The following is a 25563-nucleotide window of genomic DNA, read 5'->3' on the forward strand; positions in this document are numbered from 1 at the left end:
GTAAGTAAAGCACCAAACGGAGGGTGGTAGAGGTCAAGGCTAGAAACTACCCCCAGGGACAGCAAATTAAAAAAGGGCAGCAGGGGCTTGTTGTCTGCTCGTGTAGCCGAGTTACATCCGTGCAGGGAGGCCAGGCCCTGTATTGTTCTGCCGGCCGTTTCGCTCCCCCTGCAGAAGTGAAGCAGATGTAGAGCTCGGCAAGGCATGGCCTAAAGTGGGGAACAATTTAAATTTGACTACTCTGATACCACTTCCATCTCCCACTATTGAAATGATCATCAGTCCTTGTGCACTTGACATACAAGTACTGTAATTTTCTCAGAATAAAATCTAACACTACTTTCATATGAGGCTCTTGCTGAAGGATCTCTCTAATATTTATCCTTTGAAAACCTGTGTCACATAGACAGCTCTTATTTATCCAATAGATAATACTTCTGTAGCTGGCATATCATTCTGAAGCCACTCAGTAAAATCCATATTTTCATTTCTTGTTACTGATGTTGTGGTTAATGCTGTTCCTCCCCTTGTGCTAAACACCTACCAGGATTCGTAGGTGACGCTTTTTTCAGCCAGCCAGGTGCTTGCTGTGTAAACTGGGACCAGGGCTAAGCTACCTGGCACAAAATACGAGACCTGGGCTAAAGAGATTAGCCCAGAGGCCTGCGTTTTCTAATGCAGGGAGTATTAACATGGGAGGCAGCAGATTTCCTAAATGCCAAGGCCATGGCATTTCCTAGCAGGCAAAGATAGAAACCGCTTTCCTCCATGTGAGGGTCACCTAGGACTTCTCAGTATCTTTGCTGCTTGAATGTTTCATTTAGAATGGATTTGTTTCCTTTCTAACTAATGTGTATTCAACAACCTTCAAAAGGCAAGGCTGATCCCGGTGACTCTCTGTGGGGGGGCGGGGGGGGGAGGAAGAGCAAGGTGCCTTTTTCTCCGTGGAGATTTGTGGCTTCAGCAGCGCAGCCCTTGCGCGTTCTCCCCTCGCATGCGTGTGAGCAGCCCTGGGCTGCTGGGGCTCTCGCTCCGACCCCCAGCTCTGTGCTCCGGAGGCAGGCAGTGCGTTTCTGCAGGGGAGGACACTACCCTTGGCTGGAGAGACGCTGCTTTCTCTGCTCTTCAGTTACATAAGTCAGCGCTGTTTTTCCTGCTCCCTGATGAAATGAGTCATGTAACTCACTGGAGGAGCTGTGAATTAAGAATGTCGCTGGCAGCTGCACAATAGTTTGGATGAAGAGAAGATGCTACTTAAAAATGTTCGAAAACACTTAAAATGACAAAACACTGACGGAGTGAAGATGCAAACACAGGCATATGATGTTCTTTGTGTTTCAGCTTTTTAAATGTTTTTTTTTACTGATATTTATTGCTCTTGGGCTGGGAGCAGGAATTTCACACCTCAGTGTTCACCATCACTTGAGCATGTAGTGCAGGCTTATGTGCAGTCTTTCCACCACGGCATGGGGGAGGAAGTTCACTCTACTGTTTTCCTGAATTTTCCTGTGGTCTCTAGCATGATTTTCAGCCTGCTGGGTCATCCCAGGGCTGGATGGGGGAGTCCCGGGAGAGCATATGCCAAGCGCAGCTGCAGCTCACTGCTGGGGCGGTGTCTCTGGATACTCCTGAGAGGTACAGCTTTTCTCAGGGAAACTCTCCAAAGTACCACATCTCTCTGGAACATGGATGCAGACTTTGGTTCCCTGCCTTTGCAGTAGCTCAGTTGGAGGGAAAGCGCCAGAAAGAGCCCTGCTCGGCCCTGGGGAGCGTGACTGGGGGTTATGGCAGTGAGGCAAACAGACCTGTGCTTCTATTAACAAATGTTCTCCTCTCTTTCAGGCTGTAGAGCTGACAGCATTCAAATCCTCAGGTAACATTTGCTTGTACTATTTTGTTTTTGGTACTGCTGATACTGGTTTCTTTGGGTTGCATCATGGAGTGCTGATTGGAGGGTGGAGGGCAAGTGATTTTTTTTCTCTCTCTGATTTTAGAATTTTTTTTAAATTCCACAATGCCCTGGTGGCTGCAGTCCTAGCAAGGCTGATGAGATGCATGTGTCGCCCGAGCGGTGCTGCAGCAGATGAGGAGGAGGGGGTGTAGAAGCCCTGGCGACACGGCCCGTGCTGCCTCTCAGCTGCGGCACCCATGGCAGTAGGCAGCCCGGGGCAGTAACCTGAGCACCCACGGGGCTCGGCTGAGACTGCCTGCCCTGCACCACCTACCTGCTTTCTCCCAGCGTCTCTGCACCTTTCTTGCTGCCTCCCTGTCCGCAGTTCACTGCGTGCTGGATCGTGGGGCCACTCTGAAAGTGAAGCTGCAGGTTGCAGGCTCTCAAAAGCAGCAGTAGGTGCCTGCAGCTCGAGCTCTCTGGCCTGCTAAACCTCGGCATGGCCATCCATCCTTCGGGGAGCAGCACGTTTTGCTGCTTGGCAAGATGCAGGCAGTTTGCCGTGGTGGCTCTTTGCAGAGACTTGCTGTCACAGGGTAGTTTGAAACAGCAGCAGCAGCTAAAGAAGCACTGAAGGGTGTTAGAGGTGACTTGCTCCCACAGCAGGGAGGCCGGGGAAGGTGGGGTGTTTGGGCAGGGCTGCATTTTTGAGCTTAAAAGCAGCCTTTAGTTGCTTCTGTTTCAGGTTCCTGGAAAGGCCAGTGTTGCAGCAGAGGTGGGTAGAATTCAAAAGGGAAATCTGTCCGAAGCCTTAGACCTCCGCTCTGCTGCAGCGTCAGGGTGAGGCCGGCCAGCACCAGCTCCCTGCTGCCTCCCGGACTTTCCTGCCTGGCTTCGGGCGAGTTGTCAGCTCCTCTCTGTATGGATGTAGCATGTTTAGTGGGGTGTGCTTTAACACCTCCACGTTAGGTGTCTAAGCAGGGCGTGCTTAAACTGTTTTCAAGACAGTGCCATGCAGAAACACTGCATGCTTCCTCCACACAGTAGGCACCTGAGCAAGATGGAAATAACGGCATCCAGGAGTGAACGCAATGCAGCATTTCAGGCCTCAAGGTGGGGTCACACATTCAGCAAGATGTGCACTGAGCACATGCATTTGTGTACCACACATGCACTCACCCTTACCTGCTCCTGCATATTTTAAACTAGCCATAGCTGTGATTCAGCTACGGCTATGTGAGGATGTGGGTTCTTTAGCTGTTTTCTCATGCAATTCCTCAGTATATTTTAAAAAAAAAACAGCAATGTGCATGCTGAGAAGAAGGGGAGCCTCAAAGCAAAGCATCCCTCTGAATTTGCTAGCTAGTTTAGGAGAACTGTCTAGAATTACAGAGGGAAAGCCAGAGTTAGGCCCAGGCATCTTGACCCACAGGTTTGCATTTAGTGCCTCCCCTCTCTAGGTTAAGCTCACACAGGCTGACGCACAAAAGCCGTGGCCGACCCGGTGCAGCGCAGTGCTGCTCTGTGTGTGGCCACCCTCTCCCCTTGCAACAAGAGCAGCTCCTCTCGTGCCCCGGGGTGACGGAGCCGCGTGGTTCAGCAGTCCTTCAGCCTGAGGGTGAATGAGAAGATCTCCTTGAACCAGAAGAGCACTCCTCTACGCACTTGTGTGCATCCAAGCCAGCGTGCAGCAGGCGGCTGGTGGACTGCTGCACTGTGCTGCTCCAAGGCACTGGGCTCAAAGTCAAGTGCTTCTAGCCATTTAAAAAAAAAAAAAAAAAAAAGGTAGCAATGCCCAGCTGCAGTAATCACCTGGAAGGCTCTAGGGCAGCTCAGCATTGCACAGGCTCCTGTCTTTGCACGTTGTTCAATAAACCAGCATGTTCTGTAGCTCTTAGGGCTAACAGCTGGCACAAAAAGCACATCATAAACCTGCGTGTGCGCGAGGGCTGTATGTGGAGCTGGGCACACTTAGCATCCTGTGCAGCGAGCAGCAACTGCTGCCTTCCCGAGGAAGCTGGATCGTGGGGCGATGCCGTGGGAGAGCAAGCAGTCCACCCTGCAAAGCTGGGGAGCTGCCCTGGGCACTCGGCAGCCTCTCCTCAGCAGCAGTATGTTTTGTAGCAAAATGGGAAGGTTTGGTTAAAGCATAGAACATGATGAATCTGAACTCTGACTCGTTTTGGCACTAGTTCCAAAAAGCTGGAATACTTTGGGTGTATGTTTATGCATGTATCTATATATTTTACTTTCTTTCCTTTTCCAGCTGAGGAATACTTTTGTTCAATTATTCTTGGTCTTTTTTTTTTTCTTGGATCATTTTTGGAAACTTCTTTGGAAATTGATGAATGAGAGAGAAATCATTTCAGCAGAGAAACCACTTCCCCTCTTCTGTTTTTTTCCCAAAATAGTTTAAGGGAAAGAGGCATATTTTGTCCTAAATAGTTTTGTTTGAAACATCCCAGCCAGCTGTAATGAAAATTATCATGATACCAGCAGTAGCCTCAAAGGGGGCTGTGCAATGAGACATGAGGAAAACCTCCTGCCCTGCAGCCCAAACAGGGGGGGATCCAGGGGGAGGGAGAAGAGCCGGACCCTGGATTTGTAGATGGGGAAACTGAGGCGTAAGGCTTAAATGATTTGCCCCTAATCTCCCAGGAAAACCCTAGAGCTGGGGTGAGATCCACCTCGTCTCTGCCCCACTCCAGTGCCTGAGCCAGGGGCTGCTGTGCTCGTCAGTGATGCGCTGCATCGCCCTTGCTCCGAAGGCAAGAGAAAATCAGTGCATTCACTGTGCAAGGTGGGAGCGGGCTCCTAGCAATGCTTTAATGCAGGCAAGAGTGAAGGCAGGTAAAACCAGGCAAATATTGCCCAGTTTTAGGAACAGAAAAATGAAGAGTTTTGCATTGCGCAAAGGTCTGTGCGGGTCCCTGTGCGCAGGGAGGCGGCGTGGGGCTCCCTCTGCCCCACGCATCCCTCCCCCAGCCCCAGTATTAGGCCTCTCCCCCCACCAAGGACTCAATTCACACGAAGAGGCCACACGTTTTTCCCGGTAATGAGCTGCAGCCCAGCTGTACAAAGCTGCGTGCTGCACAGAGCGCTCGGCCCGGATTCATTACACCCATTATGTAAGAAGGGGATGGCCGGGGGGGTTCGCGTATTTGCACAAACAATAGGTACCGTCTTCCTTGTCTTGGAAAACAAGAGCTCCAAGAGGCCTCCACATCCTCCATCTCTTCAAGTGATGGCTTCATTGTTTCCCCACGATAATTTCATTATTCTGTTTGAATACATTTATATGTTGCTAAGCCACACATAGCAACATGTATCATCTCGTCTCCATGGCCCAGTCTTGCTGTGATCAATATTAAGTAATTATGAAACTCTCACAATACCATGTTAAGTAAGATTTATTTTAAAATAATAAGAAAATTATTAATCTTTGGGATCCAAAGCCTGTAAGACACCTGATGCGGTCAGAGAAATGCACACCCCGTGCGCGTGCAGAGCGCCGGCCGTGGGATCCACCACCGGCTGTACGTGGCACGGACCTTCCCCTTACGGGCCGAGGGTACCGCATGCCCTGGCAGAAGGAGATGCAGCCCGTGAAAACTCAGTGCTCCCTTCCGTGGTAGCACGGCTATTTTCATGTAATCCTCCTCCTTTAGCACCCTCAGGCCTTGCAGTGCCTCGTGGTGGTGCCTGCTCTGGGCTCGTTGTTGAGGAGGATATAGAAATGGGTTCTCCTTACTGCTGCAGCTGCTCTGCTCCCTCCCTGCCCAGGGCCGTGCGTGGAAGCCACTTCGGCTCCCTGCTGCAAACACCAATATTGTAGAATTGGTGCAGCAGAGCTGTGAGATGGTGGAGCAGCCCCAGCAAAAGGCAGCGCTGGCCCTGTGGGGTGTCTGCCGCCTCCCCTGCTCCGTCAGGCCGTGGGTTTGGGCTGTGCTTTCTCTCCCAGGGACCCTGCTGTCGCAGCAGCCGGTGTGTCAGCCCGCTCCCGGGAGGGACCCCTGCCCTCTGCTCCCCACCAGCGCATAACTGAGGCCGCCTTTCTTTTGGTTCAGGTTTCTGAGAGGACGTTCCTGGGTGTCTTACCCGCGACGCCACGGCTCTTCGGACAGCCAGGAGGGCGGCAGGTCGGAGCAATTGACTTCCACGGGGAGGGTTGCCCCATCCAAGGCAGAGCTGTTAACCTTGTGCTTCTTCCTACCAGCATGCGTGGACTAAACTAAGGCAAGGCAGGGTAGCGTGGGGTCTCAGGGGGCCGCTGGACTTCATCTTCTAACGAAGACTAGCCTGCTCCTGCCCAGGGGCACGCAAACCATGCAGACACTCGCCACGACTCCTGCCCGCCTGGCGTGGCTGGCCGCGGGGGACGGGACGGGCAGGCACCCTCGGTCCCCGTGGCTCCAGCAGCAGTGCTGCTCTCGGGGGTGGGTGCTGCACCCCGGCCTCTGCCGGGCACGGTGAGCTCTGCTGCCAGAGCCCCACGGTACCCCTGGCAGCACCACCTCGTATTTCTTCGTTGTTGTTGCCCGTAGAGCTTGTTTTGCTGGGAGGACTTGGTGATACGGGCAAAAGCAGAGTTTTGCCTGTAGCAACAGCGTCCTGGTGCTGCCGGCATGGTGCACCGCGTGCCCGTGCAGGCTGGGTAGCCTTGCTTTCCCGGCTCCACCGCTGGGCAGGGCAGGGTAGGGCATGGTGCACACACAGGCACACACGCACCAAGGAGGGCAGCGGCTGGCTTGGATTCTTTTCTAAACCAGCTGATTTTAATAGCATCTTTTGCTGTATTTCTGACTCTTACTGCTCCTGCCTGGGCTTCCTAACCGGTTGGTGTAGCTCTCCTCTACAGCTGGGGTTGTTTTCTCTTGCTTTCTGTTCTCTGTGTCAGGCTATTTCTTCTGTTACTTTCCTAGTGTTTAGAGCACATAAAATGTGTTGGGTTCTTTGCTGATTATGGTGACAGTAAATGCTGATTTTTAAAGGCAATCTCCTCTTCTTGTATTTTATCTGTGTGGATGGTCACGTGCTCCAGCATTGCAGCGTTACGTGGCTGAATGCAGTGGAGGACAATTTAGCTGCGTTGCACGGGATCAGGGCGCTCTGTCGTCCTCTGTGCGGTCTCCTGCGCTGCGTTGCGGTCCCTGCTCTGGAGCACCGCATGTGCTGGTTAGCGTGTACTTTGCTGCTGTTAGAAACCGCAGCCCTCAGAGCAGCTCCGTAGTGGTGGAAGAGCCAGGTCTATAGCACAGAGCTGATATTTCTGCTCTGAGAGGCAGCCAGCCAGCGCAGCATCTGCAGCTGCTGGGAGTCCAGGGCAGCTGGATCACACACGCGGCATTTCCAAGCAGTTAAATTTTATAGACAGGCCATCACACCTACTGCAAAGCTTTGTGCTTTGCTATGATTTTTCTCTCCGCCACTTGGTACGTGGCATACGAGGGGCTCTTGCCCATAGCGACGACCAAGAACTACATGAAAAATCCTGCGCCTGAGATAATTGTCCCCTAAATGCCGTCATCCTTGAGCTCACTTGGAAAACGCACTCGGAGTCGCTATGGCAATTCGCAGCAGCACTTTGAACCAGATCCTGAGTCACCGACGCCGTGAATCAAATTCCAGCACCATCCCCCTCACGCAGGTAGCAGCGTCCGGGTCCTCACCGCTGCCCCGCGTGCCCCTGCCGCAAAACGGGGCAGAGCACTGCTGCCGCTGGCGAGACGCCCCGGCTGCTCCCCAGACCGCGATGCCAGGGCCGAGCGCGGCGCTGGCGTGGGGAGGCCGGGCAGGGCCGGGAGCCCGTGGGGCCGCAGGAGGGGAGGTGTGGTACCGCGAGGGAGGGTTAGGAATACAGTCCAAAAAGACAATGTCTGCGTTTTTAAATGAACTGCAAAATTTATTACAGTGGTTTGCTCCTGACAAGGAAGTTAATAACCTCCTGCCTGGGAAGGAAGGGTGGGGAGTGGAGAGAGGGAGGAGAGGGATGAGAGAGAGAGACACTTAAGGACACTTTTCATTTTCTGAAAATAAAATGTCTTTTACCTCCCGAACCATTTTCCCCAGTTCTTTAAGTTCACAAAAAGAAAGTGAAACTGAACCACAGAATTCAGGAGGAAAATGCACGAACGTTGAAAAGCAGAGACAAACATGCTCTTCTGCATCTACCAAGCTTCCATAAAACGAGCGGCTCTGAGCACGAGGGGCTGCAGCAGCGGCACGCGCCTGCCGCGCGGTTGCTCCTCAAGGCACCAGCTCTGCGCAGAGCCGCGGTGTGCGGCAGTCCGCTCTGAGCAAGGAACAACCGCCTGCAAGGGAAAATATACCTGAACCGAACCGAGGAGCGTTTTAGCCAGCGGCACTGAAGGAGCTACGGAGGAGCTGGTGGGGCCTCGCCGCTGCGGAGGGGGCAGCGTGGGGTGGGAGGAAAGGAGAGCGTGGCTGGGGAGGAGAGAAAATAGCAGCAAGAGTCTGGCGTTTCCCGGCTCTGGGGGCTGGAGCCCCGCAGCGCTGCCTGGGAGCATCTGTGAGCTCCCGTCCCTCGACGGGAGAGGCACCGACATCTCTGTGCGGGGCTTTAACGTCTGCTGTCACCTAGGGACCAAGGTGACGCGGGGAGGCTGGGCGGGAAGGCAGCAGGAAAGGGGTCTGGATGCATGGCTCGGGCCCTGCATAAATCCCGGGACAAGTCTCCGTGCTCCTTACCAAGTGCTTACGCGGGTGGGTGCGGGAGGTGCGGCCGACCCGGGAGCTGCTTCGGGCTGTTTGCAGCCTGGGCCCCGCTGCTCGTGGCGGCTGCAGCGCGGTGAGCCGCAGCACGGCCCGTCCCTGCCGCTGCGCCGGCTGCTCCGGTGCTGCCGGGCGGGAGGGACAGGAGTCCATCCGCGGCCACGTCCTGCCCCTCGGCCTCTTTCCGTGGACGCCACAGAGTGAGGCGGGACCCGAGCGGCTTGGGGACACTGTCCTGGATGCCGCCCTGTCTCTGCACTTCCGAACGGTCCAGGGTCGGTGCCGACGCTGCCCGGGCGGCCGTGAGCACCGGGCTGGGGACCGGCAGAAGCCCTCGCAGACGGGGCTTCGCTCCTCCTCCTCACCCCGCTGCTGCCCTGCCGCGGGGCACCGGAGTCAGCAGTGCCGTGCTGGCACGGAGGGTGCGGCAGCACCACGTGAACGTCCCAGGAACGGTCCTCGTCCCCCGGCACCGAGCGTCTCGGTGCCGCTGCAGCGACGCTTCGACGTCCCGGCCCCGAGCCGGCTGCGGCGCTGGGGGCTCCGTGCACCGCGGTGCCCCAGGGCTGCTGGGCCGCGGCTGGCACCGCCGGCACCTGCGAGAGCAGCGGCGAGGGCTCGGCGATGCCGCGGGAGCCGTCCCGGCCCTGCTGGCCGCAGCTCGGCCCTCTCTGCCCGCCCGCGTCCGCGAGGAGCTGCAGGACGCAGCCAGCAGCGCTGCTGTCCCACGGGAGCCGGGAGCGGGGACGTACCCGTCCCGTGGGAAAGCCCGACGCAGCCCCGGCGCGCGGCTGCTCGGGGGCAGCCGCCACCGCGCAGGGCTCCGGCAGCCCCGGCGTCGCGCCCGGCTCTCCCCACCGAGGAGGCAGCAGAGGCTCGGCCTCCACGGGGACGCCCCGGCCTCGCCGACACGGCAGCCCGGCGGGGCGTCACCTCGCCTGCGCGCGAGGGGCCTGAGACGTGGGGCAGGGCCTGGGAGGGCGGCAGCGGGGACGCAGCAGGAGAGGAGGAGCATAAATAAGGGGGGAAACAGGTGGAGGCTTTACCCGTCCTTCACCGCCCGGGCGGCCGGGCGTCGGGCACCGGGGGCGCAGGGGAGGCCGGCGCGGGGCCTCCGAGCCGCTAACCAGCGTCGCCGCGTGTTAGAACGAGTCCCCCGGGGCCTCCCGGCAGCCCGGGTCAAACGGCCTCGCCGGGACGCGGGGCGGCGGCCGGGCGCGTGTCCTGCCCGCGGGGCGCCGGGGCTCTGCGGGGTCCGTGCGCGGGGCGGGGGGGGGACGCGCTCAAGTCCGCTTGGCGTGCAGCATCTCGATGAGCAGGTTGTTGCAGGGCACCTCCCCGCCGAGGTGCTTGTGGTAGAGGTACTCCTCGGCCTGCATGCTCAGCGCCCGGACCTCCGCCAGCCGCAGCAGCAGCTGCCGGAACTTGTCCGTGGCGTGGGGGTAGTGGCAGGCCGTGTACTCCAGCAGCGCCGCGTTGGCCTTCTCCTGAGCGTCCTTAGCCAGCGCGTGGTTCTCCAGGTACTTCACATCTGCAGCGGGAATGCAGAGGGGGGGCTGCGGAGGTGCACGCGCCCCCCCCGGCCGGAGCTGCGGCTCCGGGCTGCGCTCGGCGGCTGCCCCGTCCCGGCCCCGGCGCTCGGCTGCCTGCGGCGCCCCGGGTGCCCCCGAGCCCCAAAGCCAAACCGCGCTGAGCCTTTAGCACCGCTCCAACACGCGGACACCCCCCCCCCCCCCCCAATTAATTTCTGAAGGTCTAGGAAAAGGCTGAATTAATTCCCTGATAAACCTGGTCTTTCCGAAGTGGCAACCGGCTCAGCAGACATGGCAACCCTAATCCTCCGCACCTTGCCAGTGCCCAGACGCCGCGCCGGTAATCCCGCGGGGGCTTTGCGGAGCCGCCGGGCAGGAGGCGGCACCGGCCCCCCCCGAGCCCCCAGGCAGGAGCGCAGCCGCGGGGCTGCTGCGGGCAGCGGGGCTGGGGCGTCCCGTGGCCCCGGGGCAGCCCCCGCGCCGGGTCGGCCCTCGCCCTCCGGCCAGGACGGGGACGCTGCTGCGGCGCTTTGCACCCGCTTTGCCATCACCGCTCAGTCAATGAACCGCCAAGCTTTAAACCGCGTAACATGCTGCCGCGTCAGCCCATCGCGCAGAATTAAGCGGCTTTAGAAAGATGCGCAATGCCTTGTCAATAGGCTAGATTTAAATAAATACATGCAGATTATATCTGGGAGTCTGCTTGCGGGAGACCTTGCTCTAAACGCTGCCACTGAGAACATTTGGGGCTACTGGATTTAGTAGATTTACTGTACCGCAGCGAGGTGCAACAGCAGTTGCCGAGCGGGCTGATAAGGGAGCCGCGCGCCTAGGCGGGGGGGGGGGGGCGTGGGGGGGGCAGGCTCAGCCCCATGGCGGGGGGGTCACAGCCAAAGGCCCGTCTCAGTTTGCAGTTCAAATACTGGGAAAAAACAGGATCGGGAGCAGTCTGGCTGCGGCGACTGGGAGTTTGGGGTTTAATCCTGTCCACTATATAGAAATGTTTTGTTCCCTACTTAAAATAGGCTCTAGTTTCCCAAGGGACAAAACGCAGAGCACCGAGGAGGCAACGTGCTTTCCCGGGAGCTGGTCAAACACCGGGAACATGCCGGGTGCCGGGTGGGAAAAGCCACGGGAGCAGCTTCCGGGCACCCCAGTTGCACCATGGCCACTTTTTTGGCCCAGTTTGGCCCAGTCTGGCTTTCCAGCCAGCTCCGCGCCGGGGCGGCAGGGCCCCCGAGCACCTCTGCGGCCGCCCGAGATGCGCTTTAGCAGATCACCGCTCCCGGTCCCCTCCGGCGGCACGGTTGCTCCCATCGTGGCCCTCTCCCTCTGCTCAGGCTTGTTGTCATGAAATCTCTTTATCTGCATAAGGTTATTGTGCATGTCATTAACAACATGAAGTTATATTGATAAATGTCAAACCTATCCCCTGAGTTGGCTCAACAATAGCTAGTTCTGCTCGATGAACTCACCTGGTTCTCTGAAAGACCCTATTCACTGTTTAATTGAATATTTGAATAATCTTTTCATTCCTGCAAGGAATAAAGAATGTTGTCCAAATAACATTGACTCACTTCATTTAGAGACACTGCAGCAGTTGCAAAGACTGTCCTGCGACAAAGCCTCCCATCACACATACAGATATGCCTGGGATTATTTCTATGCCCTCAAGTGTTCTTCCTATTCACAGCGCCTTTTGTTTGGGAGAAGCTGCTGATAAATTGCAAACGCTTAAGGGAATGCGGGCTATAAAAGCCTCTCTTCCTCCCCTCCCCGCCAGGAGCTGCTTCATGAATGTAAGTCATGAAATCGAATGATAGGTCAATCCATTAAGGCTCTATTAAGCCCTTCTGTAGAACAAAGCTAACCTGTGCCGTCCTCATAAATATTGCTATTTTGAGAAGCCCTAATTTTAATTAAATCTCTTTACCTGCTCAGGAGAGAAATCTATTTAGAACTCAAATGGCAGCTCTTGTGAGCGGGGCTTGGCTTTGATTGTGCTGTGGCAGAGTGGTAAATGTGGAAATTCTCTTGTTAAAGGCAATTACATCCCGCACATAATACACAATCCAGCCTCTACAGCTGAGCCTGCGAAGGGCAAATTACTCCAAGTGAGCTCTGCAGTATGGAGAGAAAAAGTTGGATTTGGGGCAAAAGGATGTACGGGAAAACACAGCTTTTTTTTCTTTTCTTTTCTTTTCTTTTTTTTTTTTTTTTCCCTCCACGCCCTCCCTGAAAACTGCTGCTAATGAAAAAAGAGTAATAACGGGAGGCAACACCTGGCACACATCTGCGGCCATGTGCGCCTGGCCCCCCCCCACCCCCCCCCACCCCCAGGGGCGCTTCCTGCCGAGGCGACTGTGCCAGGGGCAGGACCCAGCACCGTGGCCGGCACCATGGGTGCACCGAGCCCGCCAGGTCTCAGCCGGATGTGCACTGAGCCCGCCAGGTCTCAGCCTGGCATGCACCAAGCCTGCAAGGTCTCAGCCAGGTGTGCACTGATGCCACAAGGTCTCGGCCTGGCATGCACCGAGCCCGCCAGGTCCCAGCCTCGCATGCACCGAGGCCACCAGGTCTCAGCCAGGTGTGCACTGAGGCCACGAGGTCTCAGCTGGGCATGCACTGAGCCCGCGAGCTCTCAGCCAGGTGTGCACCAAGGCTGTGAGGTCTCAGCCTGGCGTGCACTGAGCCTGCGAGGTCTCAGCTGGGCATGCACTGAGGTCGCAAGGTCTCAGCCTGGCGTGCACTGAGCCTGCGAGGTCTCAGCTGGGCATGCACTGAGGTCGCAAGGTCTCAGCCTGGCGTGCACTGAGCCTGCGAGGTCTCAGCCTGGCGTGCACCGAGGCCGCCAGGTCTCAGCTCGCAGGTGCTGAGCCGCGGGCAGTGCGCGCTCCCTTCGGGGGGGCTTTCGGGTCTCCCGCTGGCAGCTCTGCCCCATCCACCGCTCTTTTATTTTCCAGTCCCGGCACTGTTTGTGTCGCTCCTTATCACTGTTTAAACAGCAAATCGTCATATTTAATTTCTTCGGATTTCAAAACAGCTTCGGAGGAGAAGAACCCAGCGGGAGCGGATGACACAGCTGCCGCCGGGCCGGGGCGGCCCCGCTCGTCTCCCCTGGGCCGGCCGCCCCGCGGGGCAGAGCCCCGTCCCCCCGGCACCCTCCGCGCGGGACCCGGCTCCGCGCGCGGGCGGCGTATTGTGTCTAGGCGCGGGCGAGCGGGCGCGGGGCGAGCAGACGCGGCGCCGGGGGCTAATCGGGAGGAATCCGCCGCCCCGCCGCGCCGCGGGCCGCCCCGGCTGCCTCTGACGCAAATGCCCGAGATAGGACTGGCCTCTGTCAACACGCGTGTTTTGCAGCGCCCGTATCAGCCAGCTGCTCCCCGGCCCGCGCAAACGGGGGCAAAGGCGGCGATTTCGGCCCGGCATCGCCGTTGCACGCCCCGGCCCCGGCCCCGGCCCCGCAGCGGCGACGGCGGCACTCACCGAGGCTGAAGAGGATGAGGAACTTGAGGCACACGAACTCCTGCCGGTCGAGCTGCAGCGCGTGCAGGTGCAGCACCAGCTCCTGCGCCCGCAGCACCAGCCCGCTGAGCACCGAGCCCGCCTGGGCGGCCACGGCCGACACGTCCACCTGCAAGGCAGCGGGGTCGGCGCCGCGGGGATGGGCAGAAGCCACCCGGCGCGGCCCCCCCGGCCCCCCGCGAGCCGGCACCCGGCCGCGGGCCGTTACCTCCTGGCCGGTGACGAGCAGCACGCTGTGCTCCTTGCCGTGCTGCACCTGCCGGTAGACGTGGTCGAACACCAGCAGCTCGCTCCAGCAGTTCTGCAGCAGCTTCATCTGGTCGCCCACCTGCAACACAGCCCCGCCAGCGCCGCTGAGACCCGGGTACCCGGGGAGTCATTTTGTCGGTCAGATTCATTACGAGCGTGCTCATAATCTCACCTGTCCTGCGGGAGCCCGACCCTGATCCTGCCGGCTGTTCGACGCGTGGCCTTGCCTGTGCCGCCGGGGACCCCCCGCCCAGGGCCGCCGCGCGTGCGTGAGCACCAGAACCGAGCGAGGCGAAAAGCAACGTCCTGACGAGGAAACTCGTCCCGTTGACCGCGGCAGGACGGCAAAGGGCTCCCCAGGATCGGGCCATCGCCCGCTGCGGGGTCGGGGCTGCCCCGGGGCTGCTACGGCCCGGCCAACACAACTTCTCCACCAAAGCGGTGGCTTTTCCACCAAAGTGGTGGTTTCTTCACCGGCGCCTTGCTCAGAGGCATCACAATGAAAATTAGCAGATTGGCTTTGGTGTCAAAAATATTATGTTTTCACTGTTCCAGCCCCCAGGTGCATCAGCTAGTGGGGCCGTCAGTGCCACTTTGCGAAGCAGAGCACGGGCGAGGCCTCCTGCCACCGGCACGTGGTGGCACGGCCACGGCGTTACCAGCCTCACGCCTTGGACACGGCACGGACCCTCCCGTCCCCGGCTCCAGCTCGCGGGTTCACGGGACGTTTCCACCTCGGCTGCTCCGCGCCGCTGTTCGCCCGCGCCTGCGACACCCCGAACGCCCCGGCACCCCTCCGCCCGCGCGGGTTGTGCCGGCCCGGCCGGGACCGCGGTGCTGCCCCGCTGCCGGGGGCACCCGGGGCCGGGGGGTGGGAAGGGGCCGGGGCGGGCGCTGGCGCTCGCTGCTGCTTATCGGCGCCGGCCGCTCTCCGCGGGGCCGGACCCGCTCCGAGGCTGCGCGCGGACCCGCAGCAACGCGGGCTGGCGGCAGCGCCCGGGCAGCCGGGACCGCGCACACAGGGCCTGCGTCTGCGCGGCCCCTTGGATCCTTGGATCCTCTCAGAGCGGGAATGCAGTGTCCCACCGTCCGGCGAGGAATGCGGCCTGGGGGAGGCGGGTTGGGGGGAGGCACCAGGACGCGCTTTAACCCCCCGCGTCCCGGCGCCGCTCCCGCGGGAGGGCAGCCCGCGTCCGCAGCCAGCGCGACGCCTTGCAGAGCCCGGCCGGGCCGGGGCCCTGCGCCTGCAGCCACGCGCGGTCGCAGGTGCCAGCACGCGCACCGCATGCGCCAGCCCTCCCGTTTGCAAAGAAACGCCTGGAAATGCCACTGCTGAAAACACGCAGCGGGGAGGCAAAATCTGCCACGCCTTGCAGCGCTTCCCTGGAAAAGGCCCCGGTCCGCAGCAGCGCCGGGGCGCGGGGCCGGCGGGAGCAGCCTGGGTGCCCGGAGGCCCCGCGCTCGGCGGGACGCGGGGTGGTGGTTGTCGTTCGCGGCCCCGCACGAGGCAGCCCGGCTCGCCGGGAGCGCGGTGCACTGCCGCTGCGCACGCTGCTTTTAACAGGGGGGAGAGAGATGCGGAACCAGAGACTGGGATAACGCTGTCGTTTTGCTGCAGAGGCTGCAATAAACCCGTGCAACAGGAATCAAAGTCAGATGAGAAAGAGCTTTATGGTCTCCGAGCCCGGCGCTCCCCGAGAACGGCCCGGATTCACTTCCCGCGTGTGGCGGGCAGAGCGGGACGCCCGGGCGAGCCGGGCAGGGAGCGGCGACGCGGGTGAGCGGTGCCGGAGCCGGGTGCCCCGTCTGCCACGGCGCCAGCTTGCAGCACCGCTGCTGCCCGCAGCCAGCTGGGCCCGGCGGGCAAAACCTGCCGGCACGGAAACGGGGCCGAGGAGGTGGCGATGGAGCTGCCAGCCGCTCCCTGGCCTGGCTGCACGCTTCCCAGGCTGGCTGCACGCTTCCCAGCCCAGACACACGCTTCCCAGCCCAGACACACGCTTCCCAACCCAGATACACGCTTCCCAGCCCGGCCGCGCTGAGCCGCTCGGTGCAGTCGGAGCCGTGGCGTCCTGTGCAATCCATGCTGCTATTTCATAACCTCCTTCCTCTTCCTCATTCCTGCCTGGAGCCGGCTCTGGAAGGGCCAGCCTCGGGGTTTCGCTTTGCAAACAGTTAAACACATTTCAGCTTTTCCAAAACAAAACGTGCCTGCGTGTCCGCGCTCCTCGCTGCTCCCGCTAGAGCCCCGGCTCGGCCTCCCGGGCTGCGCTCGCCGTTCCCCGCCGCGCGCCCGCTGCCCGCGGCACCGCCGCCCTGACGCGCTCGCCGAGCCCCTTCCCCTGCCAGCGCCAGGGCTCTGCAAGGCAGCGCTTCCGCGAGCTGCAGGAGCGGCCCGGCGCGATTCCCACCTGCGCGAGCGGCAGAGACCTGCCGAGCCGCTGCACGCCGGGGCCCCGAGCGGGTCCCGGCCATCACCCCGGCCTCTGGCCTGGCTTTGCCGCCGGCGGGGCTGCAGGGCTGCTCCCGCGCATGGACGGGTGGCTCCGAGCAGCTCCAAGACCACTGTTTGGGTCGGCATCACTTCTCCGCAGTACTGCAGGGCGTTAACCCCGCGCCCGTCTCTTCCACCTTTCCGCTATTTCAGGAAAACGGTGAAGGACAATAAATGAGAAAAACGGGGCGGGGGGTGATTGCGGGGCCAGAGCAGGACCCGCCGCCACGGCTGCCGGGAAGCGCCAAGGTGGATTTCCAGCCGCCGGTGATGGAAACCCCGCGCGGGAGCGAGGTTAATGCCCAGCTGCGGGTGCCCACCCCCCGACCAGGCGCCACGGTGATGGGCGGCGGAAAGGAAACGCAGCGCGAGCGGCGCAGGGCCGGGGCTCGGCCACCCCGCGCGTCCCTCCCCGCTTGCAGCCGCCCGCACAGGCACCCCCGTGTCTCTGCACCCGTCCCGGGAGCCGGGCTGGGGCACCCGCAGCGGGCAGCGTGGCCTGGCCCCCGGGTGCCGAGCGGCTCTGCAGCAGCCGCAGCCCGCGGGAGAGCTTCGCCCTGCCAGCGCGGCTCTGGCCGCCGGCCAGCGCACGGGTCAGGATGACCCACGCGTGCTGCAGCCGGAGCAGCAACCGGCTACGAACAGGCTCCGCGCGGCTCGCAGCGCTGCGAGGCAGCCGGGACCGGCCCGAGGGCACGCCGCAGCCCGCCGGCTCTTCGGGCCGAAACCAGGGCGGTTTGGGTAACGCGTGGCGGCTCAGCCCGAGCCCAAGGTCGCTGCAGCCCTGTCTGCAGGCACGTGTAGCAGGAGCCCCTGTAGGAACCAGGCTGGGGGATGCCTGTACATACAACCTTCCTAAACCAGGCTCAAAATGGCCATAACGTGCGTGTGCCTGTGTGCGTGTGCGCACATCCGCCCCTCTCTCCCCATATCCATATAAAAAAATTACATCTGAAAGGACAAAGTTGCCTGAGACTCACGACCTAGCGGAATATATTTCACCCCCTGCCCATATTTTTCTTCCTGAAGAGCCGCCGCAAATCTTCCCCCCGGCCTGACACATCTCATCTAGGCTCCGTTAAAGGCGGTATTTATGGGCGCCGGCGGTGACCTCGGCGCCCCGGCCCGCGCGGCCCCCGCCGCGGCTCCCGCCAGCCCTGCCGGGGCGGCCGCCCCCGGCCCCGCCGCCCCTGCGCCGCCTTATTGCTCCCGCCGCCGAAGGCCGGCGCGGTCCGTAATTCTCCGCCGGGTGACACGGGATGAGCGGGGCGACATCCGTCTCCCCGGCGGATGGGCAGGCGGACCCTCGTTTGTCAGCGGCGCGCTGACAGCGTTACTCGCCCTTAAATGAAACGATATATCTGGGAGGCGAGCGGCGCGCCCGGCCCGACGCCCCGCGCCCGCGGGCAGACGTGGGGTGCGAGCTGATGCCGGCCGCCGCGCCGTGCCGTGCCGTGCCGGGGAGCTGCACCGGGAGCAGCGCGCTTGTGCACGGTGCAGGCTGCATGGTGCATGGTGCACGGTGCATGGTGCATGGTGCACGGTGCATGGTGCATGGTGCACGGTGCACGGCAGTCAGTGCACGGCACCCCAGTTCCCGCTCCGCAGGCAGCAGCCGGGATGTGCGTTCGCACGGGAACAGCCCGCTTCCCGGGGGCAGCGCTGCCCGCGGCACGGCAAGGCTGCCCAACGACGCTGCCGCGGCCGCGCTGTTTACAATATCTCCTGGAAAACAGCAGCCACCCTGTTCCCAAAACCCGAGCCCGGTGCTGATACGATTGAAAGGCGCCCGCGCCGCCTCCCCGGGCCCCTTCCGGCCACTGTTTTGGGCGGCGGGAGGCTATTTTGGGCAGCGAGGCCCCCGCGCCAGCCCGTCCGCCGGGCACCGAGGCGGCTCCCAGGCTGGTGCCGGCAGGGAGCAGGAGCCGCCCGGCTGCGGCCGGGGCATCGCTGGCAGAGGGGAAAGGGAGGGTGAGCCAAGGTGCCCCACCATGCCGCGCCGTGCCATGTTGCACCGCGCCATGCTGCACCGTGCCATGTTGCACCGTGCCGTGCTGCACCGTGCCGTGCTGCACCGTGCCATGTTGCACCGTGCCGTGCTGCACCGTGCCATGTTGCACCGTGCCATGTTGCACCGCGCCATGTTGCACCGCGCCATGCTGCACCGTGCCATGTTGCACCGCGCCATGCTGCACCGTGCCATGTTGCACCGTGCCGTGCTGCACCGTGCCGTGCTGCACCGTGCCGTGCTGCACCGTGCCATGCCGTGCCGTGCTCCAGGGCTCGGCGCTCTGCGTTTCGGCCTCACGACAAGGTTTCCCTCCCGTTCGTGCACCCCGTGAGACCCCAGGGCAGGGCAGGGCTCGCACGGGAAACGCCCGAGGGCTCAGCGCGGCGTGCAGGGGGGCAGCCCCGCTCCGGGCTCACCCGTCCCTCCCTCCGCCCCGGGGCTTGGGGGGATTTGCGGGAGCTTGTGCCAAGGCCAGGGGAGCCCCCGCGCACCGGCGCGCGCCCCAGGGACACGGCGAGGGCTCGGTGGCATCGCCGGCACCCGCCCGGCAGCAGCGCTCCCCTCCCGAACCCGCCACCCTCCGCGGCCCCCCGCGCAGCCCCCACCCACCTCCAGCTCCTTGAAGAAGACGCAGCTCCGCGCCCACTCCACGATGGAGAAGAGGGTCTGGTCGGCCATGCGGCACATGAGGCCGAAGGTGCTGAGCTTGTCGTGGCGGCCCTTGCCCTGCTCCTGCTGCAGGCAGCCCAGGATGCGCGCCTTCACCTGCGCCTCGTCCGGCTCCAGCTGCAGCAGCTTGAGGACGAGCTCGGGCAGGTCGGCGGGGGGGCCGCCGCCGTAGCCCCCCGCGTAGCCGTAGCCCGCCGCCGCCTCGGGCCCCGCCGCGTAGCGGTCCGGCAGCTCGGCCTTGATGGCGCGGCCGGGGAAGGCCGCGTAGGGGTAGGCGGCCAGCGGCGCGTGGCCGGGGAGGCCGCCGGGCAGCCCGGCGCTGCCGTAGGGGCCGCGCTCGTAGTCGAGGGGCGGCGGGGCGGCGGGGCTGGGCGGCAGCGCCTTGGGCCCCCCGTGCAGCCCCTGCAGCGAGGCCGGCAGCCCGTAGTCGCCCGGCACCGGCGACAGCATCGGCGGCACCGTCTCCAGCTTGAAGCCGTTGGCCCGGATCAGCGCCTTCTTCTGCTGCTTCAGGGCGCGGTCCCGCTTGTACATGGGCCCGAACTTGTTCCTGCCGCCTCGCATGCGGTCGGCGCGGACGGCTGCGGGCAGAGAGAGGCCGTAGCTGCGGTTAAGCCGTGCGGCGGGAGCGCGGGAAAAGCCACGGCACGCGGGAACGGCCGGACGCGCGGGAAAGGCCACGGCGCACGGGGAAAAGCCATGGCACGCGGGAATGGCCGGACACGCGGGAAAGGCCACGGCACACGGGGAAAAGCCACTGCGCACAGGAAGGGCCAGATGCGCGGGAAAGGCCACGGTGCACGGGGAAAAGCCACGGTGCAAGGGGAAAAGTCATGGTGCATGGGAACAGCCAGACACATGGGAAAAGCCACGGTGTGCAGGAATGGCTGGACACACGGGAAAAGCCATGGTGCAAGGGAAAAGCCACAGCACGTGGGAACAGCTGGACGCGCGCGAAAAGCCATGATGCAAGGGGAAAAATCATGGCATATGGGAATGGCTGGACCCATGGGAAAAGCCACAGCTCAAGGGGAAAAGCCACGGTTTGAGGGCATGGCCAGAAACACGGGAAAAGCCACGGTGCAAGGGAAAAGCCACGGCACGTGGGAACGGCCAGACGCGCGGGGCAGGAGGGCACCACGGAGACCTGCCCGTGCCCAGGGGTTCGGTGCCTGCTGGCTCCGAGCTCGGGACCGGCCCGGGGCTTCCCCGGCTCCGCAGGGCCCTTGGGCAGCGTGGCAGTCCCGGGGGTCTCTGCTCTCCCGCGCATCCCTCCGGCTCGGCGGCCCCGGGGCCAGGCTGCCTCCGCGGGGCACCACTCACCGCGGCCAGGCTCTGCCGGAGGAGCCCCCGACCCCGCCGCGCCGCCCGCCCGCAGCGAAGCAGATGTTTCCTCCGAGCCCAGAAGGGACCCAAGAATGTGTCACCGCGCGAGGAAGCAGGTGCTTCTCTGCAGCGCGAGCGCCGGCTCCGGCCCCCGGGGCCACGGCCCCCGGCCCGCGCCTGGAGGAGCCTCGGCCCGCGGGAAGCCGGGCGGATGTGAGCGGGGAGCGAGCCAGGGAGCTCGGCCCCAGGCGTAGCATAAAAGGGAAAAAAAAGGACCCTCGAGGAGTTTGCATCCCCCGCCGAGAGCAGGCGGCGGGCGCTTCTCGGCCCAGCCGCCCTCCGCCTCCCGCGGCCCGCAGCGGCCGGGCATCCTCCGCGCAGCCCACGGCGGGTCCCGCGGCCCCTCCTGCTCGGAGCCCCGGCCCGGGCACGGAAACCGTCCTGCCACGATTGAGCGGGGGGCCCGGGGCAGCCAGAGCTGGCTGCGGGGTCTGGCCCCCCCGGCCGCTTCCCCGCGCGGCGGGAGGCGGGAGGCAGCCTCTCCATGGGGGACCTGCTGGTGCTGCGGCAGCCCCCCCCCCCCCCGGCAAGCCCCCTCCCCGGCCCGCTGCCGTCCCCCGCGCTGGGCTGCCGCACAGCCCTCGACACCCTGCTTGTCCCCAAAACCAGTCGTTTCGGGCTCACTTTCACCCTTTTCAGCAGAACAACCCCTCTGGAAGGGTCAGCGCGGATTTTCTGCCCCATAAATGCCGCCAGCTAAGGAGACGCAGGCTCCAGTTTGTGCCTTAAAAGCGAGACAGCCAGGCGGGAACACCATTTTCCCTCGGGCGAGTGCCTCCCGGATAAACCCCGGCAGGGTTTCGTGAAGCCGCTAACGGCACAGCGATACCGCAGCGAGGGCTCGCCGAAAGCAGCAGCCTCTCGGCACCCGGCCGCTGCCCGCGGGGCCCCCGAAACGCCGCCAGACTCAGCCGCCCTCGGAGCGAGGCCAGACGGGTGGAAATCGGGCAACCCCGGAGCGACGGCTCTGCTGCGCCTTCCGCTCACGGATCCCCCGCCGCTGCCCGTCCCCTCTGCGCCCCGGCACCGGCACCAGCCGTCCGCACCGCCGGCTCCGGCGAGGATGCGGCCAAACCGCCGGCCGCGCTCGGGCCCAGCGCGCGGGGCCGGGAGGAGCTGCCGGGGGGGCCCTGGGGCCGGGAGCCGGCCGAGCCGGGCGCTCGCGGGGGCCCAGCCTGCAGCGCGGTGCGGTGTCTCGCTGCCGCCCGCCGCCCCGGAGCCCCCAGCCCCGCTGCTCGGGGGAGCGCGGCCGCCGCACCGGAGCGCGGGCCTCGCCGTTAACCCGCGCCTCGCCTCGCACGCCGGGGCCCGGCGAGGGGTCCCAGCCCTGCCCCTGCTCCGGCCGCTTCGGCTCCGCGTTGCCAGGCTGGAAGGGGTGGGGGGCCCTGGGGGGGGGGCCCTCGGTGCGGCAGTGGGGTTTTTCCTGTTTGCTTTTGCTTTTGCTCTGCAACTGTCTGTCAGCGATCCCTGCCCTGAAGGCGTTTCGTTGCTCTGTGTTAAGCACCGCAAAACCCGCGGCTGTAACGCCCGAGACTAGGAGAGCCCAGCTCCCACATTTCAGTTGGGATCGACTTCTCCGACAGGAGCGAGGGGACACCGGGGAGAAGCTCGGGGGGGGGGGGATGGCGCTCCCCAAAACGCAGACAGCTGGGACCGCCGTTATCCCGCGGGTCACCGAGAGGAAAACCAGAATTTGTGGTGCCTCCCTAGCAGTTTAATTGCGTGTTTCGTAATATTCATTTTGTTTTAAAATCTCAGCTTCTGGAATTGTGCGATTGAGAAAAACAGTAATTTCTGCACTGTTTCCCTGCCGTTCTGCCAGTCCGAGCGTAAGAAGCCAAAAAAACGAAAAAACACAAAACAAAAACGAAACCCGAGGAAACAAAACAAAAACAGGCAGAGGGAGCGCGGCAGCCGCAGCCACGAAACGAATTTGCCCTTCGCTCGGGCGGCGAAAACGGAATCGGAGCCGCGGAGGGAACCGCCGCGACGGCGGCGGCCGAAGCCGCTCCGCACCCGCGGGCGGCGGCCGGGGCAGCGCAACGCCGCGCACCGAGCACCGAGCACCGAGCACCGAGCACCGAGCACCGGGCACCGAGCACCGCCCCGCGCCCCCCGCGCCCCCCGCGCCCCCCGCGCCGTCCCACCTTCCAGGCGCATCCCCACGGTGAGGCACTTCTGGAAGCGGCAGTAGGGGCAGCGCTTGCGCTGGGTCTTGTCGATCTTGCAGTTCTGGCTCTCGGTGCAGGTGTAGTGCTTGTTGTTCTGCACCGTGCGCTTGAAGAAGCCCTGCGGCGGCCGGACGCGGCGATGCGGGCGGCCCCGGCCCCGGCCCCGGCCCCGCTCCCCGGCGCCGGGAGGCTCCCGCCGGCCCCGCGCTCCGGCCGCCGCCGAGCCGCCGATTGCCGCTAACGAAAGCGGGCGAGCAGCGGCCCGCACCCGGCCCCCGGCCCCGCACCGCCCCGGCCCCGCCGCCCGCTCGGCCCCGCCGCCCGCACAACCCCCCCGCCGAAACCCCCGGCGTGTCCCGGTCCCGGGGCACCGGTGTCCGCGGTGCCCCGGTGCATCGGTCCCTGCGCAGCCCCGGTCCCTGCAAGAGCCCCGGCCCCGGTGCACCGGTCCCTGCACAGCCCCGACCCGGTCCCTGCACAGCCCCGGCCCTGGTTCCTGCACAGCCCCGGTCCCTGCGCAGCCCCGGTCCCCGCACAGCAGCGGTCCCTGCAAGAGCCCCGGCCCCGGTGCACCGGTCCCTGCACAGCCCCGGTCCCCGCACAGCCCCGGTCCCCGCACAGCCCCGGCTCTGGTCCCTGCAAGGGCCCCGGTCCCGGTGCACCGGTCCCTGCACATCCCGGGTCCCTGCACAGCCCCGGCCCCGGTGCATCAGTGCCCGCAGTGCCCGGTGCATCGGTCCCTGAGCGGCCCCGGCCCCGGTGCACCGGCCCCCGCACAGCCCCGGTGGCCGCCAGCCCCGGCCGCGGCTCCTACCTTGCAGCTCTCGCAGGTGAGCAGCCCGTAGTGGTACCCGGAGACCTTGTCCCCGCAGACCGGACAGAGCTCGTCCAGGTCCTCATCATAGGAATAGTCCATCCCCTCCAGCGGCCCGGCTGCGGGACGAGCCGGCGGGTCGGCGGGAGGGGACGGCCACGGGGACGGGGACCGGGCGGCCCCGAGCCCCCGCGCCGGGTGCGGAGCAGGAGCGCGGCGCGCGGAGAGCGAGCGGCAGGTGCCGGCGCCGGAGCCCTTTATAGCGCCTGGAAGAGCATCTCCGCGTGCGGGAGAGCGGCCACCCCCCCGGGGCTGGGGACCTCCTCTGGGGAGCGCGGGCGGCTCCCGCGCCGGGACCGGGGCGGGGGTGGAGGGAGCCACCGCCACCGCCACCGCCACCACCACCACCACCGCCACCACCACCACCAGCACCGGCACCGGCACCGGCACCGGCACGGGGGCCGCGCTGCGCCCCGGGAAGGTGCGGGCGGCAGGGGAGGAGAGGAGCGGTGCCCGGGGCCGGGGCGGCGGGGCCAGGCCGGGGCGAGGAGCAACCGCAGCAAGGCCTCGCGGGCTCCCGAGCCCCCGGACGCGCTGGACGGGATGCGAGAGCCCGTCCCGGGGAAGGGCCCGGGAGCGGCGGCACCCGCTGCACCGCCGTGGGAAACCCGCCAGCCCCGGGGCTGGAGCAAGCCGAACGCATCCGGCTGGAAGCGGCGCCCGGCGCTCGGCTGCGTTGCCCCTCCAGGACTCCTGGGCCCTGCCCAGCCGGCGCTCCCAGCCCGCCCGGCGCCCGGGGGCAGAGGCGCCCGGAGGAGCCGCGTCGCAGGCGAGCTGGCGCGTGCAACCGCCCAGGGCCTCCGCGGGGGCCCTCAGTGACGAGCCCAGCGACGGACCCCGGCTGCCGCGCGGGCCACGAACGCAGCCGGGACGCGACGCCCTGCCTCGCTCTCGGAGGCTCTTGGCGAAGCGTTGCGCGCCAGCGGCAGGTTCCTGCGCGAGGCCCGTGCGCGGCCCGGCGCATCCCGGGCTGCCGGCCGCTCTCGAGGCGCCGGGCGAGGCGTTTCGACGCCCCGGGCAGCCGCGGTGCAGCCCGGCCCCGGGCCGAGGCCGCGGGGAGGAAGCGTCGCTCCAGGCGGCTCCGCGGCAAACAGGAAACCGGCTGCGCGGCCGAGCGCCGGGAATCGCGCCCGGCTCCGGGAGCAGTGGGAGCGCAGCCCCCGGGCCGGCTGCGCCGCGGGAAGGAGGCGCCGGCCGTGCTCCCGCGGGAGCTGCGGAGCAGGAGGAGCGGGAAGGGGCTGCAGACGCCCGCGCCAAAGGGAGCATCGCCCTGGCCAGACTGGCAGATCCCGGAGGCCCCGCGCCGGGGCCCGGAGCCAGGGCCCAGGCCTGGCGGAGGCCGGACGCCACGGTGGTGGCCCCACGCGCGGCCGGTCGCCTACTCACCGGGAGGCGGCTCGGCGCCCGCCGTGGGGGCCGGCGTCGCGGGCGGCCTGGCGTCCCCGAGCCTCCCGGCGCTGCCGCGGGCGGGTCCCAGCAGCGCTGGCGGCGCGCGGGTCCTCGGCTCTGGCGGCGCGCACGCCGGCCCGGGCAGGACACCGGCCAGTCTCCTCCCCGCGGGGGCTCGGCTCCGGGACGAGGCGCCGGCTTCGGTGCCTCATTGGCTTCCACGGCCACGTGACGGCGCCGAAAAACACCATAATTAAGCTGCAAAAACGCGGCCCATAAACTAGCATTAGAAAGTGACAGGGGAGATAAGTGGGACCTCTGCGGCCGATAAAGCGGCGGGAGGGAGCAGCTCGCCGAGGGAGGGCCGGGCACCGGCGGGCAGGGAGGGCGCGAGCGTGGATTTACAGCCCCGCGCAGGGCCGGCCTGCCGAGGAGGGCAACGCGCACTGTGAGCGGTGCACACCGTGAGCAATGCACACCTTGAGCCGTGCACACTGTGAGCGGTGCACACCGTGAGCAATGCACACCGTGAGCAGTGCACACCGTGAGCAGTGCACACCATGAGCAACACACACCTTGAGCGGTGCACACCGTGAGCAACACACACCTTGAGCAGTGCACACCGTGAGCAATGCACACC

At 64.3% G+C, this 25563-nt stretch overlaps 2 protein-coding genes across 2 annotated transcripts in view; one reads left to right on the forward strand and one right to left on the reverse strand.

The window, feature by feature from the left end:
* ADGRD2 (adhesion G protein-coupled receptor D2) overlaps positions 1 to 6886 on the forward strand; it is a 45316-nt gene extending 38430 nt beyond the window's left edge. Inside the window, exons 32-33 of the mRNA XM_026100873.2 lie at positions 1843 to 1873; positions 5959 to 6886. Coding sequence (XP_025956658.2) covers positions 1843 to 1873; positions 5959 to 5966 — 39 coding nt within the window. The 3' untranslated portion in view covers positions 5967 to 6886. The remainder of the gene's footprint in view (positions 1 to 1842; positions 1874 to 5958) is intronic.
* A 2966-nt stretch (positions 6887 to 9852) lies between these two features.
* NR5A1 (nuclear receptor subfamily 5 group A member 1) lies at positions 9853 to 23810 on the reverse strand. Its single transcript, XM_064523967.1, has 6 exons — positions 23475 to 23810; positions 22637 to 22778; positions 19044 to 19684; positions 13889 to 14008; positions 13642 to 13789; positions 9853 to 10154 (listed from the first exon to the last, which is right to left on the reverse strand). The coding sequence occupies exons 1-6, from the start codon at positions 23574 to 23576 to the stop codon at positions 9907 to 9909; spliced, it is 1401 nt and encodes a 466-aa protein (XP_064380037.1). The 5' UTR covers positions 23577 to 23810; the 3' UTR covers positions 9853 to 9906.
* Between the last annotated feature and the right edge of the window lie 1753 nt (positions 23811 to 25563).

This window comes from Dromaius novaehollandiae, chromosome 20, assembly GCF_036370855.1.
Source record: "Dromaius novaehollandiae isolate bDroNov1 chromosome 20, bDroNov1.hap1, whole genome shotgun sequence".
In the NCBI taxonomy this organism is placed as follows: domain Eukaryota; kingdom Metazoa; phylum Chordata; class Aves; order Casuariiformes; family Dromaiidae; genus Dromaius; species Dromaius novaehollandiae.